The sequence below is a fragment of the Jatropha curcas genome, chromosome 4, assembly GCF_041381405.1.
Source record: "Jatropha curcas cultivar XTBG-Jc1 chromosome 4, XTBG_Jcur_1.0, whole genome shotgun sequence".
Taxonomy (NCBI): Eukaryota; Viridiplantae; Streptophyta; class Magnoliopsida; order Malpighiales; family Euphorbiaceae; genus Jatropha; species Jatropha curcas.
Window position 1 is genome coordinate 2,263,824 of NC_143154.1, and position 19,529 is coordinate 2,283,352.

General features: G+C 33.5%; 2 protein-coding genes and 1 long non-coding RNA gene across 5 annotated transcripts; 2 read left to right on the forward strand and 1 right to left on the reverse strand.

Annotated features, from left to right (window-relative positions):
* Nucleotides 1-4,498: 4,498 nt before the first annotated feature.
* On the reverse strand, nt 4,499-5,031 carry LOC119370717 (uncharacterized). The gene is made up of 2 exons (XR_016320678.1): nt 4,886-5,031; nt 4,499-4,775 (listed from the first exon to the last, which is right to left on the reverse strand). It is a non-coding gene; the product is annotated as an uncharacterized LOC119370717 (long non-coding RNA).
* Nucleotides 5,032-9,653: 4,622 nt separating this feature from the next.
* On the forward strand, nt 9,654-12,469 carry LOC105628922 (enhancer of rudimentary homolog). Its single transcript, XM_012210412.4, has 4 exons — nt 9,654-9,794; nt 10,720-10,813; nt 11,543-11,663; nt 12,104-12,469. The coding sequence occupies exons 1-4, from the start codon at nt 9,792-9,794 to the stop codon at nt 12,192-12,194; spliced, it is 309 nt and encodes a 102-aa protein (XP_012065802.1). The 5' UTR covers nt 9,654-9,791; the 3' UTR covers nt 12,195-12,469.
* Nucleotides 12,470-13,945: 1,476 nt separating this feature from the next.
* On the forward strand, nt 13,946-19,529 carry LOC105628902 (Transducin/WD40 repeat-like superfamily protein). 3 transcript variants are annotated; one of them, XM_089720709.1, is made up of 11 exons: nt 13,946-14,317; nt 14,412-14,503; nt 14,621-14,721; nt 15,354-15,454; nt 15,593-15,659; nt 15,763-15,862; nt 15,942-16,055; nt 16,165-16,302; nt 16,432-16,516; nt 17,033-17,082; nt 19,023-19,529. In XM_089720709.1, the coding sequence occupies exons 1-11, from the start codon at nt 14,308-14,310 to the stop codon at nt 19,164-19,166; spliced, it is 1,002 nt and encodes a 333-aa protein (XP_089576835.1). In that variant the 5' UTR covers nt 13,946-14,307; the 3' UTR covers nt 19,167-19,529. The 3 variants fall into 3 exon arrangements, with proteins under 3 accessions (XP_089576835.1, XP_089576836.1, XP_089576837.1); XM_089720710.1 differs by having other exon boundaries at nt 14,420-14,503; XM_089720711.1 differs by lacking the exon at nt 13,946-14,317 and having other exon boundaries at nt 14,420-14,503; nt 14,621-14,755.

Below are 19,529 nucleotides of genomic sequence, written 5' to 3' on the forward strand. Positions count from 1 at the left end.
CTCTCCGGTCTCAAGATCCTGATGAATTATACAGGAACTAAGCAAAGCACCAAGGATGGATTCTCAAGGTTCAAATGGCATAGCTTTAATTACCAGAAATGCACAATGTAGATGCCTAGCCCTACAAAGAAGATCTACCAGACATCCATAGTGCTCTAACTTGGGAGATATTCCAGATTCCTGCATGGAATCAAATAACGGGCAGCCCTTTTCAACCAAACTTGAATGGCTACATGCATTTAGTTGGCCAATGTAGATAATATCATCAGGCCTTCAAGTTGATGGGAGCGGGTATAAAGCGGAAACAACCCTTATCGAAACCATATGAGGCAAACTAAAAACATTATCGAACAAATCAATAAACTGACCTCTTGAAGCGCAGAATCGCTCACCGGTCTTCTTTTCAGAGATCTTGGAGTCACCCATGATCTTCTACAGTAATCCCTAACTATCTCTCTTTTGGAACTCTCTGAGTGGCAGAGAATAGAATAACGTGCGTCTCTCTTATTCTTAGGGTTTTCCAATCTTATATTAAAAAACCTCTCTTCGATAGGAAGATATTTTTTAATATAAAATAAATTAAATAAAAAATTATTTAATTAAAATAAAATCAATTATTTTAAAACTAAATAATTTATCTATTATTTAATACACCCTTAACTTTCCAAATAATTAGGGCACTACAGGGACCGCAGGAATAAAATAAATCAGGCTACTAATTATAATAAGAACCTATGTAGACCAACATATTCTTATTATAATTAATCATGAATTATTCCACTAAAAACTCATGACTGAACTCCTTATTTATTTTACTATTCCACAACATAATAAAATAATGTTCCCCATGTTAAGATTACAGATGCTGTCATTTAAATAACTTACTGACAATTTATTTAAATCACAATATAACTTTAAGATTGTCGCTCAACTTATTTCATGTGTCGGATTCAATATCCACCTGCAGGGTTTACACTATGAAACCTTATAAGCTTACTTAAAGTGCATCATCAATCTCTAAACCGAGACATGGATTCTATCATTAATTAATATTTCACAAACACAAAATATCTTTGCCCAATTCACCGAGAATATTATTCCAATAATGAAACTCACCCTTTAATGAATCAAAGCACAAGACAATCAATGTTTGCTCATATTAAAATAAATCAAGATTAAGAACAATAAACATTATTTCTAATGTCCTAGAGAATATGTTTAACAGTCAGTACTAAACATCCATTCTCTACTTGGTCCAATTAAATACATACAAAATGTACTAATCACAATTATTGTTCATATGCTAATAACATTTATTTAATGCAAATTTCCAATTAAATACAAAGAAATAATTGTCAATAGAAAATCATTCATAGCTATACTATTACATATGCATGGTTAATAGTATATCTCTATCAATCTCCCACTTAGACTCATAACCATGCATCTATAACTTTAACTCTCATTCCTTCTACATGACTGTCAAAAGTCTTTGCTGGTAAGCTTTTTGTAAAAGGATCTGCCAGGTTGTTTTCCAATGCAATCTTTGTCACTATCACATCTCCCCTTTGAACTATGTCTCGTATCAAATGATACTTCCTCTCAATGTGTTTTGCCCTTTTATGGCTTCGTGGCTCCTTCGAGTTTGCAACTGCCCCACTATTATCACAATAAAGTGTAATAGGCAATTGCACTGAAGAAACTACGCCTAGATCCATAAGGAAGTTCCTAAGCCATACAGCTTCCTTTGCAGCTTCAGAAGCTGCCACATATTCAGCTTCCATGGTGGAGTCAGCAACACAAGTTTGCTTAATACTCCTCCAACTTATGGCTCCACCTCCCAAGACAAAAACATTACCAGAGGTTGACTTCCGAGAGTCCTTATCAGTCTGAAAATCCGAATCTGTATACCCAATGGGTACAAGATCGTCAGATTGATAAACTAACATATAATCCCTAGTCCTTTTCAAGTACTTGATTATATGCTTGACTGCAGTCCAGTGTTCTCGCCCAGGATTAGATTGAAATCTGCTAACCATGCCAACAGCAAAACAGATATCAGGTCTGGTACACAACATTGCATACATAAGGCTTCCAACTGCAGAAGCATATGGAACTGCCTTCATGTTCTCTATCTCCTCAGGTGTCTTAGGACATTGGTCCTTAGATAGAGTGATTCCATGTCTAAAGGGAAGAAAACCCTTCTTGGAATCCTGCATGCTGAAACGAGCAAGAATGGTATCAATATAAAGTGCTTGAGATAAGCCAATCATCCTTTTCTTGCGATCTCGCATAAGCTTAATCCCAAGAATATGAGCAGCCTCTCCCAAATCCTTCATATCAAAACGTTGGGATAGCCAATCTTTGACAGAATTCAACATACCTACACAATTCCCTATAAGCATAATATCATCCACATATAGTACTAGAAAAACAACCTTACTACCATTCCATTTCTTATACACACAAGACTCATCATGACACTGATCAAAGCCAAAACTTTTGATCGCCTGGTCAAAACAAGTATTCCATGACCTAGATGCTTGTTTAAGCCCATAAATGGACCTATTCAATTTGCAAAGCAAATTTTCTTGTCCATTGTTTATGAAACCTTCTGGTTGCTTCATATAGATGCATTCATCAAGACTTCCATTTAGGAAAGCTGTCTTGACATCCATTTGCCAAATCTCATAATCATAATGAGCTGCAATGGATAGAAGAGTTCTAATAGACTTTAGCATGGCTACCGGCGAAAAAGTTTCCTCATAATTGATCCCTTCTTTCTGAGTAAACCCTTTTGCAACAAGCCTTGCCTTATAAGTTTGCACTTTACCGTCTATACCCCTCTTTTTCTTATAGATCCACTTACATCCGATGGGTTTAACCCCTTCAGGTGGTTCTACAAGTTCCCAGACTTGATTAGAGTACATGGACTCCATCTCAGATTTCATAGCTACAAGCCACTTATCAGCATCTTTATCTTGTAGTGCTTCATCGTAACAGACAGGTTCAATATTCACTTCTTCAGGGATTCTATCAAAAGCTTCTCCCAAAAGTGTATATCGAACCGGTGGTCGTCTAATTCTCCCACTACGACGAAGTACTACAGGTTCTGCAATCACACCTTCATTTTGCTGTGGCTGTAAAGCCGGCAAGTCCATGACTGGTGGGACTACATCTTGATCATGTTCTGGAACTTCAACATGTCTGTCATCACCAGGAGGCAATGAAATGTTAGAAGCCCCAACATTGTGCTCCTGTATATTTGGATCAACAGCTGCCACTTCAGTTTCTACATAACTCCCACTACTTTCAGGTGGTAGTGAAATGTTAGGTACTGAATATTCAGGCTGATGTTGATTTACTGGTCGACTAACATTTCTTCCACTACGACTAGGCAATGGAATGTCAGCTCCAACCATTGATGGTTTAGGTTGTTGTTCTAATGGAAAGGTTCTAGTTGGTATATTTTCTCCTCTCAATTCATACAAGGCTAATTGACTTTTGGGAATATGGTTTTTAATATAGTCTTCCTCAAGATAATGTGCATTGGTGCTAACAATGACCGTTTTATCTTGAGAACTATAAAATAAACCACCTTTCGTTCCTCTAGGATATCCAATAAAGAAGCATAAGTCTGTTTTTGATTCCAACTTATCTGCTTTCCCTTTCAGCACATGGGCTGGACAACCCCACATCCGAACATGTCTTAGACTTGGCTTTCGCCCAGTCCACAGTTCTATAGGAGTTTTAGGTACTGACTTAGATGGAACCAAATTCAGAATATATGCTGCCGTTTCTATGGCATACCCCCAAAACGAAATGGGCAAATCTGAATAACTCATCATTGATCTAACCATTTCCATAAGCGTCCTATTTCTTCTTTCTGCTACACCATTCTCTTGTGGCATACCAGGTGCAGACAACTGTGAAGTAATTCCTTGTTCTGATAAATAAGTAATGAATTCCCTAGAGAGGTATTCGCCACCACGGTCAGACCGTAACGACTTGATATATTTTCCATGTCGTTTCTCCGTTTCTGCCTTGAACTCTTTGAATTTCTCAAAGCATTCAGACTTACGGCGCAACAGGTAAATGTATCCATATCTTGAGTAATCATCTGTGAAAGTCACAAAATACTCAAAACCACCCCTAGCTTGGACACTCATTGGACCACACAAATCAGAATGAATTAATTCAAGTACATCATTAGTTCTATTACCCTTTATAGGAAAAGGCCTCCTAGTCATTTTACCTTCTAAACAAGATTCACAGGTTGGTAGTGCCTCCACTTTCAATGAACTCAATGGTCCATCCTTGACCAACCTAGAAATCCTATCTAAATTAATATGACCAAGCCTTAAATGCCACAAATAAGTATGACTAAATTCAATAGGACGTTTTCTTTTCAATGGAACAATGACATCAAAGTTATTAACTTCAGAATTAGGAATTTGCAATTCAGGTGAAACTTTGAGAATAAAAAGATCATCAATCATTGAGCCAGAACATATCATTTGTTTTCTAAATTTAATAACGACAGAATCATCATAAAATTCATTAAAACAAACCGAATATCCATTCTTGCTCAAACTAGAAACTGAAATTAAATTCCTTCTAATTGAAGGTACATATAAAACATCCTTCAAAAACAAAGTTCTATTATTCTCAAAATTCAAAGAAACATTTCCTATAGCTAGAACTGCAACTTCTGTGCCATCTCCCAGAAAAATGCTTACATCTCCTTTATTTAGCTGACGAGTTACCTGAAACCCCTGCAATGAATTGCAGACATGATTAGTGGCTCCAGAATCTACACACCATTGGAGTGTAGTCAACACCGCTAAACAAGTTTCAACTATCAGCATATAAAACAGAGACATACCTTGCTTTTTCTTGGCTAACCAGGTTGGACATTGTGACTTCCAGTGCCCAGGTTGCTTGCAGTGAAAACACTTACCCTTAGGCTTTTTCACAGCAACACTTGCACTAGTAGATGCACCACTTGTTTTAGGCTTAGTCTTGTGAGCATTTTTCTTCTTCTTACCCTTATTCTGGGCAGAAGAAGAACCTCGCTCAACATTAAGCACAACAGGTGCAGCTCCTTGCTTAATGATAGTCTCAGCAGCCACCAGCTCATTCAGCAACTTAGACAGAGTGAAATCCATCTTATTCATGTTATAGTTCAAACGAAATTGCTGAAAACTGGCTGGCAAAGTGTTCAAGATCATTTCTATCTGTGTAGCATTGTCAACCTCAGCACCAAGAACCTCCATGTCATTCAGAAGACTCATCATCTTCAAGACATGAGTTCTAACTGGAGTTCCCTCCTCCATTTTGGAAGTAAGAATCTCCCTCAGTGCATTTTGCCTTGCTGCACTAGTTTGATCTCCAAACATCTCCTTGAGATTTTCGAGCATGTCAAAAGCTGTGTCCATCTTCTGATGCTGATGTTGCAAAACATTTGACACAGAAGCCAAAATGTAACATCGCGCCATCTCATCAGCTTTAACCCATTTCTGGTAAGCTCTGGTGACCTCCTCAGAGGCACCCTCACCGGGTTTTTCAGGACAAACTTCAGTAAGCACAAACTTATACTCCTCAGCAGTAAGCAAAATGTCCAAATTCCTCTTCCAGTCAACATAGTTTGGACCCTCAAGTTTGTTTTGGGTTAAGATGTTTGCAAGGGGACTGAATGATGCCATTTCTATTTCATGCATTAAACAAAATAGCATATCAATAATAAACATTGAATAAATCAAATTGCAAATATACAACTTTGATATCACAATTCAAAAAAAAATACACATTCACAACATTCATGAATAGCAACCTCGATGGGAGAATTCAACCAATCACATGTTTTGCATATTATAATTAGATAAGACCGGCACATACTACTCGATGGGAGATAACATGCCTCTTAAATTAACATTAATGTGTGAGAAAATATTACATCTAATTCATGTCACTAATTAATTTACTCAGATGGAGAGTTAAATCAATACAGACAAATTAGACTAGCTCAGTAATTATATTAAAACATGACATCTTCCGATGGGGAAGAAATGCAAATAATTACAACTAGAAAGTAATAAAAAACCACTCACAAATTAATTCATATAATTAAAATAAATTAATTATAATCAAAATTGCAAAATAATATATTTTTAAGACAATTTTGCAAATAAAATTAACATTTTTTGGTTGAAAATGTTAAAATTTAGTGTTCTGGTCTATTTATGCAAATAAATTAAAACATTCTGGGTTTATCTTGCAAAAACAGAAACATTCTGGGCCATTTCGCAAATTTCAGAACTTGTTTGGACTATTTTGCATAAAACAGAAACTATTGGGCCAAAATTGCAAAAATCGGAAAACATCTAGGCAATTTTAATAATACCAGAAACAATCAGGGTCACTTTATAATTTAAATAACTCCAGGGGGCTAAAACGGAATAACTGATACTTTCTGAGTCAAAATATAAAAAATTAAAGTTCAGGGGTTAAAATATAATAAACAGAAGATCCAGGGTCAAAAAATAAAAACTTAAAGATCAGGGGTCAAAATATAAAATTTAACAAATTGAGGGACCAGAAGGGAAATTTGGCAAGCAGCAGCTTCTTCTTCACGAAGAAGCCCTAGCCGCCGCCCCTTTTTCCCTTCAACCTGCATTAACGCTGCTGGCCGGCTTTTTTTTTTTTTTTTTTTTTTTTTCTTGCCCCTCTACTGATCTTCAAAACAAAAATAAAATTTTGTCTTTTCTTGCCCCTCTCCTGTTCATCGAAACAACACCCAAAATATATATATATATATATGCCTTTTTTTTTATATATATTAATTGCCCATTAAAAACTACAGTTTCAAAAAAAATTTGTATCAGGTACTGCACTTTTGTGCTGTTGTCCTTGAAAAACTCTTGAAGCTCTCTTAACCATGTACCAATCAAACAATCAAAACAGATAATAGATACACGATTGAAACATGACAAAATAGCCACCATCATACAGTTTCGTATGGCTCTGATACCAATTGATGGGAGCGGGTATAAAGCGGAAACAACCCTTATCGAAACCATATGAGGCAAACTAAAAACATTATCGAACAAATCAATAAACTGACCTCTTGAAGCGCAGAATCGCTCACCGGTCTTCTTTTCAGAGATCTTGGAGTCACCCATGATCTTCTGCAGTAATCCCTAACTATCTCTCTTTTGGAACTCTCTGAGTGGCAGAGAATAGAATAACGTGCGTCTCTCTTATTCTTAGGGTTTTCCAATCTTATATTAAAAAACCTCTCTTCGATAGGAAGATATTTTTTAATATAAAATAAATTAAATAAAAAATTATTTAATTAAAATAAAATCAATTATTTTAAAACTAAATAATTTATCTATTATTTAATAGACCCTTAACTTTCCAAATAATTAGGGCACTACAGGGACCGCAGGAATAAAATAAATCAGGCTACTAATTATAATAAGAACCTATGTAGACCAACATATTCTTATTATAATTAATCATGAATTATTCCACTAAAAACTCATGACTGAACTCCTTATTTATTTTACTATTCCACAACATAATAAAATAATGTTCCCCATGTTAAGATTACAGATGCTGTCATTTAAATAACTTACTGACAATTTATTTAAATCACAATATAACTTTAAGATTGTCGCTCAACTTATTTCATGTGTCGGATTCAATATCCACCTGCAGGGTTTACACTATGAAACCTTATAAGCTTACTTAAAGTGCATCATCAATCTCTAAACCGAGACATGGATTCTATCATTAATTAATATTTCACAAACACAAAATATCTTTGTCCAATTCACCGAGAATATTATTCCAATAATGAAACTCACCCTTTAATGAATCAAAGCACAAGACAATCAATGTTTGCTCATATTAAAATAAATCAAGATTAAGAACAATAAACATTATTTCTAATGTCCTAGAGAATATGTTTAACAGTCAGTACTAAACATCCATTCTCTACTTGGTCCAATTAAATACATACAAAATGTACTAATCACAATTATTGTTCATATGCTAATAACATTTATTTAATGCAAATTTCCAATTAAATACAAAGAAATAATTGTCAATAGAAAATCATTCATAGCTATACTATTACATATGCATGGTTAATAGTATATCTCTATCACAAGTCTCTTTATCATGTCGCCAAAAAGTTTGACAGCAGCATAGCCATGGCCGTGAAGTGCAAGCCCAGAAATTATAGCATTCGAACAGTAAATATCCTTAACTTGGGACGTAAAGAAAGTCTTTAAAGCTTGGTCTATGCTTCTACACTTTGCATACATATCTATCAAAGCAGTGGTCACACAGGGACTTCTTCAAACCTTCTGGCTTTTTATTGCTTTGTTTGTTTTGTTTGCTTAGTTTTATTTATTCCAATTTCATTATCATTTTATATTTTGCTAATTTTAGTTTTATTTTATTTAGTTTTGTAGGGATTGAAGTTTGTGTAATAAAAAATAATCTAAATATGTTTTATGCAATAATGAATTTAATATGTTTCTCTAATTATATTCTTTTAATATTAAATCTCTATACAGAAACAGAAATCAAATACTTAAATTCTTCTGTATATCAACTTTAATTTCTAATAACATTTCCGGTGGCTTTTTCCTAAAAAAAATGAAAATTTGCACCCTACTTAATACACTATTTTATATTTACACTATTATACAGTCGTGAAAAGCAAATCATCGCTTATAATATATATATAAAACAAGCATTGTTTCCTTAGGAAATGACATGTGGCCTATTCTCCTTGCAGGCTTCCACTTAGCACCTTAAATTTAGGCTTAGGTGTTTTATCCTCCTTTATTTGTTATCATATAAATTATAATTATTATTTTCAATTAATTCTCATTAAAATATTTTTATCATCTTAATTCTCCTTTATTCGAATTGTTGATTGCCATTTCTATGGTTTTCTTATTATTTAAAAAAAATTTAATATCATAAATTTGAATATATACAAGTTTTAAATTTATTTATTTTCAAATAAGTTTATATGAATATTAGAAAATAATTATAATAAAAAAGTGAAATGTTAAAATTAAAATTAAATATTAAAAAATAATATTTATTAAAATTGTGCGTAGCACGAGCATGTGGCTAATATTTTAATGAAACTAAATTTTAAAGATTAACCAGTATATTTATTTGTTTTTTTGAGGAAATTAATCAATATATTTATTAAACAATAAAGATAAAGTTATAATTATTGTCAAAAGAAAGGATGTGCTTGGATAGCAATTTTGGGAGAAGGAAAATATAAGTTTTCCACTTGATATTTGGATATTTTAAAGGAAAATAAAAAAAATAATTTTATAAATACTTTATTTTTTTTTTTCAAAAAATACGATAAATAAGAATAAATTTTAATTTTAATTATTTTCTTTTAGCTTTTCTTCTAAATTGGAGAGAAAAAGACACGTGGTTTTCTAATTTATTTTTCTTTTATATTTTTCTTCCTTTCATATTTTTGTTGGGGCAAAGAAGTTGATACTATTTTTCTTATGGATTTTTTTCCCCTTCTATTTTCCATCAATCCAAACATAGTGGCAAGGATTAAGTAGAATTTTACCATTTATTTTATTTATCATATAAATTTAAATCTTTTTCTTAAAACTCCTTCAGGTCTTCGACGCAGTCAATTTCTCTGTCTTTCTTTCAGCGTGTAGAACTCAAGCAAACAAAGAATCTATCGTCGCGCTTGTTATTGAAGCCATCAAATTAACTCTTTTGCTATGGTAATTCGATTTCTTCTGTTTCCTTTTTCCGTTTTATAGTTCGTATTAACTTCCAAATGGATTTTAAAAAACTGTTACATTTCTAGTTTCTAACGTTCGTTAAAATTGCAGTTTCTATTTGTGCCGGGGAAGTTAGAGTTTCCTAATTTCCGCTGTTCGCCTTCTGTGTGATGTAGAATCTTATTGAGTGAATTTATATTTTCCGTTTCTATAAAAGCATAGATGGATTTATGTTTTTTGTTGTATTTTGTTTGATTAGAACATTTTCGATGCATTTCTAAACTTAATCTAAAGAGCGATTCAAGTGAAGCAGTCGGTGTTTTGCTTTTGCAATCAGTGAGTTCCTTCGAAGTTCGTTAAATTTGCAAGCAGTGATGCGAAAACCTATGGTTTTGGAAGGTTTGCTTTTTTTGTATTGGACATTGAAGATGTGAATACATGGAATTTGTAGATGCCATGTCAGCAAGAAGAAGCCATGTGAAGAGAATGGGCTTCTTTTTCCAAGAGGGAGAAAAAGAATGAAAAGAAAAGAGAAAGAATAGAAAAGAAAAGAGAAAACAATTTGCTTTTCCATCACTTATTGTGCCAATTTCTTTCTCATCTTGCATTTGTTTAAAGGAGCTAGATATTGCCAAATTACCTTGACGAATGCAATTGTTTTTTCCCTGTTATTTTAACTAGTTCACTGTATCAAGTAGTTGGTGGAACACCTGGAGAGCATAATCTGCTGTAGAGTTTTCAGTTGACATTTCTTTTGATACTTGGATACTGCAGCTATTTCAGAAGTGTACTCATTTTATTGTGCCCATCAGGCCTTTTATGCTTGTAGAAATACACGTATTATCATTATTTAGTCGATTAGTGATTAATTTTGTGCTCTTATCTTGCTAGGATTCTAACTGGCTGTTTTCTGTTTTCCATGTAGGCTAATAGGCACACCATAATTCTGATGCAGACTTCACAAAATAAAGCTACTAGAACTTTTATGGATTATGATTCAATAAGTCAAGCTATGGATGGTATGTTAATTTTGTTTTATCATCATTGTTGTCAGTGTCATTATTCATTTTTTGCATGAATTAGCAGTATTGTCACTGGTGTTTGAGAGCTGTCAAGTTCCTTTCAGTTCCTTCATGATCTTGTACGAGTGATATTATTTATAATTTATGATTTATTATTATTATTATTGTTGTTCTTGTTGCGGCTGTTTCTTTCTGTCAAATTCCCTGATTCAAATGATGGGCAGAAAAGCAAGTTAGTTGCTCTAATGGATTATGAATTCATGGCCTGCGTTATGAGTATATAACTTGTCTTCTGTGCTTTATTTTATCTGGAGCGCCCTTACTCTGGAAAAGGATTGAGAGATCTATTTTCAGCATGTTTTGTATATTGTCTTTTTCTAGATCCCATTTGAAGGATTCTTCCCCTCTTAAACATTGTGTAGTCTTAATACAGAGTATGCTATGTTGAGGAACGGAGAGGGTGATTCTGAACAACCTAGATCAAATTCATTGGTCATTGTTCTCAGTATTTGCTATTTTCTTTATAAATCATGATGGTTGCTTGGAGAGTGTGCATGCTCAGAAACTTTTTTGTTTTAGTAAGATCAATATAGCCTCTCTTTCACCATTTTGTAGCACTGGAATTTGGTTTTTTTGATGAATGAATTGTTTGAATAATTATTCTTGAAATACTTGAATTCATAGTATCTTCATTTTTACTCATCTGTTACCTTTTGGAATTTATAGGTATATGTGGACTCTACGAAAGAAAGCTTAAGGAACTAAATCCAGCTAGCAGAAATATCACTTATGACATTGCAGATCTCTACAATTTTATTGATGGCCTTGCAGACATGAGTGCTCTAGTGTATGCCTCTCCTCCCCCCTCCCCCCGCCCCCTTTTATGCACTGCAAAACACTTTATATCTAACAATTGAACACCTCTAAACATCTCTAAAGATCATGTTGGTACCACTTGGATTTGTTAATCTTAAAGAGGAAACAGATATTAAAACCTGTTTGTACATTTGTGAACTGTGAAGAGGGTTAATGGAAAGTATGTTTCTTTGAAGTGTCATAATAAAAAAATGCAATGAGATTTCAAAGTGAATGATGGAATGTCCATCAAAATTGCTAAAGTTAAATAGAACTTTTCATACTAATTTGGGGACTGTTTATGTAATTATTTACCAATTTTTACTTTTCATGAAGTTGTATCTATATTCCTTTATCAGCATAGTTGTATGCATTCATGTTATAACACATGTTGGAGTAGCTGATATTTTGCTGTGTATTTTTGGCTTGCAGTTATGACCACTCAATTAAAGCATATCTGCCATATGATAGACAGTGGATAAAACAGCGAACATTTCAACATCTTAAGAAATTGGCACACTAAACAAGACACATGCTGATATAAGTAAATTTCTGCCGATGTTTTATGTAGAATTAAATCCAGCTGGAAGGGGATAGAAGTGAAGTGCAGATTTGGATCGTCATCTAGGTTTGGCCCTTGATCTTAATGTTGTCTAATATGATTATTGTATCCTCTTTCTTTCTGGCATATATGTGCGTATACAATTCGTAACACCAGTACTCTACTTAAGTTACTGATGAGAAGCTATTGTTGTTTGTTTAGTGAATTTATATATTGGCGAACAATATTCTTGACAAGGCTTGATCTGGAAAATATACTGTACTGGTGCATATGCATTTGGGTTCCTGTTACTTGAAACATATTGTAGTTACACTTGCAATGCATCTTTTTGGATTATGAGATGCATTACTGGATGCAATTTTATCTTTGCATGTTCTGAGATGATCATCCACATCTTAATGGTTACCTTGAACCATTGTTGAATTTTTTGCATCCTCGCGAATATTGGGCTAACTTCAAAAAACAAAAAAAATTTGGGCTTGGCATGACTACAAAGAAAAATTGATAAATCTTTCCTATAGTTTCCTATGGGCTACAAGCGGCCCATAATTTTATGGACTGAGTTTCTGGATAACCGGCCCGTGTCTACTATAGCCAATTAACCGGCCAAAAAATTCTAAATTTTGCGGATTATTTTAATTGTACCCTAAATGTAACTTTCTTCTCCTATTATTTTGAATTTATAATTTTAATTCATTGAAGAGGGAGATACAGCACAGAGAGAGAGAGAGAGAGGCAGCAGAATGAAGACGGCAATTGAGTGTGATTTGCAGATTTATTTATTCTTTAATTAAAAACAAAATGGTATGTTTTAGTTGGTATGTTTTAATTTAACTAATTGCTTGAGTTAAGATAACTATAGTAGAGAGTGCGTGGCCTACGAAAATTGAATAAAATGAATTTAGTTTCAAAATAGAGTGTAATTATAACTTAGTTTTCAAGTTGAGGGTATTAGAGGAAGAAAGTTGCGTTTGATGTATAATTAAAACACCCCTTTTAGATTTTTTTTATGGTTTGCCCAATTAACCATCCTTGAAGTCTACATAACTCTCTCGCTCAACCTATTTACCCAAAATATCCCACTATAGAATTTTTCCATTTTTTTATGAATTAGAAAGTCTAATGGCTCGAAATAATATATTTCTCTTGATTCATCAATTTATGAAAAATTATGTGGTTGACAAAATTTAAATTCGAGACTTTTCACTTCTCACACGACTCGAATTTGAGACCTTTAACTCTTTACACTAAAAAAAGACCAATCAAACTAGGTGCACTTAGAATTTTTCTATTTTTTTTAAGGTATAAATCTATATTTGTATTTTTTACAAAAAAAATCTTATAAAAAATTCTCAATTTTTTACTTTAATCTATTAAAAATTTAAAATTTTACTTATTAAACACTTTAATTTTTATTATTCGATAAAAAGCATACAAGTAAATTTATTTACTTAGTTATTTATTTTAAAAAGAATTAATGAAAATCCCTTTTATAAACAGAGAAAATTCGTTGTATTATTTTTATTTAATTAATGAAAAGGGAAAAGGCTTCGTCAATTATCAAATCAATTCACGGTGTTATTCTCAACAACTCTAAAAAAAAACTCGGCTCTGACACTTTTATTTTTGAAGCTGAACAAACCCTAACCATAGTTGCACTGATTCAATTTGCTTCATTCGGTTCGTCCTTCCTCTCGTCTCTTATTAGGTTTCTACATATGCCTGACGCCTTTTATGTATGTGCGCTGTCTTCGCTATCAACGTACATTGCACGTGGTAAAAAGAACCAAGTAAGCACGAAATAGTTATATTTAAAAAAAAAAAAAAATACAAGGATGCAATGGTCGTTTTGCCTAATTTTTGTTGTCAAATTCTTCTAAATTTTTAAGCTGGGCCAGACCACCCATATGAACCCAATACAACCGCCCACCTAAGCCCCCACTCTACCACCATAGTCCGTTTCCGGCAATTATTCACGGCGGTTAAAGTCGTCGAAAATCGCCGGCGGTTTTTATCTTTACTCAAAATCTCTCCTTCAGTTATCATATCATCACTCATCAGTTGAAACTGTTCAATGATGGTTGGTACGTATAGAATTTCTGCTGAAAACTTACAAATTCAGTTCTTGATTTTACACTGTTCGTTTTGGCCTGTAATAAATTTTGTATACTTGAAAAGGGACTCAGTCGGAAAGAGAAGAAAAAGTATCGTTAGAACTCACCGAAGAGATTCTTCAAAGCATGGAAATTGGCATGGTTTTTAGGGATTATGTAATTTCTTCTCTTTTTGTTTCAATTCATTCTTAAATTCTGAAAACCTAATTTGGAGAACAATCTCTGCTCCTTTTTTAATTTTTTTAATTTTTTTTTGTTAATTATTCGATACAGAACGGTAGAATCAGCTCTATGGATTTTCACAAGACATCAAGTTATCTAGTAACTGCTAGTGACGATGAATCTATTCGCCTTTATGATGTTGCCAGTGCAACGTAAGCCTCATGTTTTCTTGCCTCATTTACATAGGTATACGTTAATCTGCAGGCTCTATTTTCAGTTTGAGTCGTTAAAGTTGTTTTTCTTGTTTAATTTTTTGAGGTTGCCACTGATTTGTTTCCATAGCATCCTGCCTGTGTTCACTTTAAACCCGAATGTTAGTCCAGAGCTAGCGTTATTGGGGTTTTGACCAAGTGATCGTCTTCTGTATTGTGGTACATATTGTTTGTGTTTGTGGGACATGTGATTATGCTCCTCCTTTTTTTTTTTTTTAATTTTTTATAAATATAACAAACTCTTAATAACTGCTGGGTTGTGTTTGCTCTGCTTCGTTGGAATTGGCTCTTGTTAAATATATATGATTGTGCAAGTTCTTCCCTATCATTTTGCCCTGTTCGCCATTGCTTCTGCATAAATTATCCTTGTGTTATTTTGTGCCTCACTTACATGCGGTGAAGTTATTTGAGCCATGCAGCTTTTTAGTCCTATTATCACCTCCAAAGCTGTACAATATTGTTTATCTGATTGTTTATATATGTCATAAACTTTTATCATCTGTTTTTATTTTTTACTGTCAAATGGTTTTATTTTGTCAGATAAATTACTGAGATGTCTTTTCCATTTTCAGATGTTTAAAAACTATCAATAGCAAAAAGTATGGAGTTGATCTGGTTTGCTTTACTTCTCATCCTACAACTGTTATATACTCCTCAAAAAATGGATGGGATGGTATGCTTATGAGAATAACATTTTCCTTGTGAGATTACAGTTTGGATAATTTATCTTATTTGCTAAGATTAGATATTCATTTGTATCTGGAGATCATACTATGTTTAGATCATTTATTTATTTGATTCATTGGTTCAGAATCTCTGCGGCTTCTCTCGTTAAATGATAACAAATACTTGCGGTATTTTAAAGGTCATCATGACAGGTTTGGTCTTTGATGCAGTGACATTTACTTACAATTTGAAGTGATTGCTCATATTGCACATATCTTGTGTCATAAAATTGACGTTTCATGAATTTATCTGAAGGGTTGTCTCGCTAAGTTTGTGTTCTCGGAAAGAATGTTTTATCTCTGGTTCTCTTGACCGGACTGTTCTACTATGGGATCAACGAGCTGAAAAGTGTCAGGTTTGATATCTCAGGATATAGAACCTTAGAAAAGTAAGCTTTCCTTCCTTCCAATTCTGATCTGTTATCTTTGTTCTAGGGTCTTTTACGAGTACAAGGAAGGCCTGCCACAGCATATGATGATCAAGGGTTGGTATTTGCAATTGCCTTTGGAGGATACATAAGAATGTTTGACTCTCGCAAGTATGAAAAGGTTAGGATTTAGACCTGAAGAATTATGGATGGTTAGCAATTACAATGGCTGTTGCAAACTTCAAAACTATTTAGCGTGCACTTAAAATTGAAAACTCAAATTCTTTTAGGGACCTTTTGATATCTTTTCTGTTGGGGGAGATGTATCTGATGCACATGTTGTAAAGTTTAGCAATGATGGGAGACTTATGCTCCTGACAACTATGGATGGGCATATTCATGTGCTTGATTCATTCCGTGGCACACTTGTGAGTTCAGCGCTTAAAACTTTAGCTTAGATCTTTTTTTATTTTTTTAATTTATTGAATTTGAAGATTTTAGGTTGGTTATTTATGTATGCTTCAGTAAGCCCCTTTGTCCTACTTTGGTTGTATTAGTTATCAACATACAATGTGAAGCCAGTCTCCACCAACTCTACATTAGAGGCATCTTTCAGTCCCGAGGGAATGTTTGTTGCATCAGGTATATGTCATCTGTGTCAATATTTTTTTTTTTTTTTTGGGGACACTAACTTGAATCTTTTTAGTTGATTACTAAAGTTTCAATGCCTTAAAATGTTCTTGTCAAACTTTCTGACTTACAAAAGTAATCCTTGTCAAAAAAATTTACTTGTTGAATTGCTAGTAAATTTTTTTGTTAGATGTGCTAGTAAATGACTGATTCTTCTCTCTCTCTTCCTCTGTTATTTATTTTTTTTATTTTACTTTATGGGCCAGGGATTTGGGTTGGAACTGCTAGGTTTTTGGGGCTTTTTGTGCACAATCATTCTGTTAATGTAAATCATTTATAGGCTGGAAAAGGAAAGTACCTTGGAGACTGTCTCCATAAAATCCTTGCCATGATATTACTATTCAATGAGACCATTTCAACCAATAAAAATTGGCATGTTGCTTTTGTCAAACTCAAAATTACTTTGGTTCTACAGAATATTACCTGTTTTGACTAGAAATAACTTTCTTGGCTTCTGATTCTTGACAGGCTCAGGTGATGGTCGAGTCCATGCTTGGAGTGTAAGGAGTGGGAAAGAAGTACGATAAGTCTCTTTCTTTTATCTCATTCATCTTTGAACAACCCACTGCCACTCTCTATCTTCCTTTTTACATCATCATAGTTCCTATTTCCTTGTTAACCAATATATAGCGTTCCTTATGTTGTTAACAGTGTATTTGGTCAAATAATCTTTGGTGGAAAATAGTAGTACTCAGTAAATCAAAATGGATAATTCAGGTCAGTTTTGTTAAAGGCCCAACGTGAGGTAAAGTACAAAGGGTCTTGGAGCATGAGTTGCAAAGGGTGCAGTCAGGTGCATCCTTGATGGATACAAGGTTCTTATTGACATTAAAAAAAAAAAAAAAAAAAAAAAAAAAAAAGAACATGTTTCTTGTTGAATAATAATCTATAAACTAAATACTAATCACATATTGTCTAAAAGATGTAGAATTCAACACATGCTTACTAAACATGTAGCAAATCAACTTACCTACCTATAAATTTTAGCAAAGTACTTACTGTGCCCATCATATTTCAGCAACTGCTGTTTGGGCAAATCACAAACAAAAGCCAAATTTTGTTGTAAATTCTAGAAGTAAGAATTTTGGACATGTATATAACAAAGGACAACAAGCTATTACTAAATTTCATCAACTTTTTTATATAAAAAAAACACGGAAAATGTAATGTATAAGTGTTTTAAGTCAATTATTTGAAAGCTAACAAAAGTATCAACCCTTAACCATTTATAGGTCCTAATAAAGAAGTAATAAATACGTACTGCTTTTTATGTGAAATTTTTTGTAGTAGCAGTTGGAATAGCATAGTTCTAAATTTCCCTTTTTGAAAAAGGTTTTAATAAATAGGATCCTTTGAAGAATATTTACTTTTTAAAAAGATCTGGAAGATGGACTCACAAATTAGTTAGGTCAGCAGGAAAAAAGATATGTAAATAAAAACACAGGTGTGCCTAAGCCCAAGGCTGCTGCAGAGTGAGCCTTTCCTGCATGTAGTTGAGGCACAAATACTGAGCATGTGTGCACCTCAGCCCTAGGCATGCTAATACATTAGCCTTGGAGGATGGATAATAAAAACTTGAGAAGTTCCTTTTTACTTTGTCATGGTTATGACTTAGGCACCGATATTTTATTACCCAAGATTAAATCCTGATCCTTTTCTTAAGACAAGATTGCTATTACACCCTCACTTCTTGTATTTTGGTCGATAATATATTTTCCTTAGTTATTAGTACTCAGTATAACCAATTTGAATAGAGCACGCATTTTCAATTTGACCGCTAAATAGCAAGAACTTGAAAAGTTCAGAGGTATTTTAGTTGGTTCAATATTTGAAATTTCATATCCAAGAATGTAGAGGTACAAAATTATAATGCTGAAAATATTGGACATGGTGATGACCATAAATAATTAAGTATATTTCCGGTGATCATTGGACATTGTGATGACCATAGTTTTTAGTGATTATTTTGAATGTTAAACAAGAAAATTCTGAAGAAGCCTTGTGGTTTGAAGGATTGGTTTTCTCGCAGTAGAAGCAGACAAATAATTTCTAAAATCTAGTTGTGATCTAGTAACTAGCTATGCAGGTGTTTAGCTGTGGAAAATTGAGAAGTAACCGACTCTTAAGTTTGGAATATCATTGACATTGTTTTTCTAATTGAATGAGACTTGTTAATTTTAAGTTGAACACCTGTGCCAAATCTGTCTCGACCCCTTCCAATGACACTGATATGAATTCTCTGTAATTCCAGCTTGCCTTCTAGGCAAACAAAGAGGTATATCGGCTTGATATTCTGTATGAGAAAACGTCCTATGCGTATAGTATAACTTGCATTGTTTTTCTTTCTTCTTTTTTTTTTTTTTTTTTTTTTTTTTTTTCCCCTTCTCAGTTCTCCTTTAATATTTTTGATCAGTTGTTAGTGGATGCAGTAACATGTCATGTTTTCTATGCTCTCCAGGTTGCGAGTTGGATGACTTATGAAACTGAGCCTCATGTAATAAAATGGGCCCCTGGAAGTCTTATGTTTGCAACTGGTTCTTCTGAGCTATCATTTTGGATTCCAGACTTGTCTAAATTGGCAGCTTATGTTGGAAGGAAGTAGAATTTCCTCAATGCTCTTAAAATTTGAAACATATAGTGGTCAGGAGGTTCTCTACTTTAAATAGAGAACTTATGGACAGAATTCAGGAATATTCTTTGTATATATGTTTTTTATTTTCTTATTCTTCCTCATGTCTCTTTAAATTAGAGATATTTTCCCCAAAAAGAGGAAGGCAACTATGCTTCGTAAAGAAGTTAATCTAAGGATCTGTAAGACAAGATTGTACACTAGATGATAAAACAGTGGTCTGAAGCTAGTGCAATATCGTGTTGGTCTCAACATGTAACCTCCGCAAAGCTTTCTTGACTTTCATTCACATAGTTTTATATGATTGTTAATTTTGAGGAAGGCCATTTAGAAGAA

What these genes read in the sequence shown, in the direction of transcription:
- LOC105628902 (XM_089720709.1), top strand. An exon ending in TTTAAAGGTCATCATGACAG is followed by an intron (nt 15,660 to 15,762) that starts GTTTGGTCTTTG and finishes ATTTATCTGAAG; the next exon opens with GGTTGTCTCGCTAAGTTTGT. An exon ending in GGGAATGTTTGTTGCATCAG is followed by an intron (nt 16,517 to 17,032) that starts GTATATGTCATC and finishes GATTCTTGACAG; the next exon opens with GCTCAGGTGATGGTCGAGTC.
- LOC105628922 (XM_012210412.4), top strand. An exon ending in AATAAGTCAAGCTATGGATG is followed by an intron (nt 10,814 to 11,542) that starts GTATGTTAATTT and finishes TGGAATTTATAG; the next exon opens with GTATATGTGGACTCTACGAA. An exon ending in GCAGACATGAGTGCTCTAGT is followed by an intron (nt 11,664 to 12,103) that starts GTATGCCTCTCC and finishes TTTGGCTTGCAG; the next exon opens with TTATGACCACTCAATTAAAG.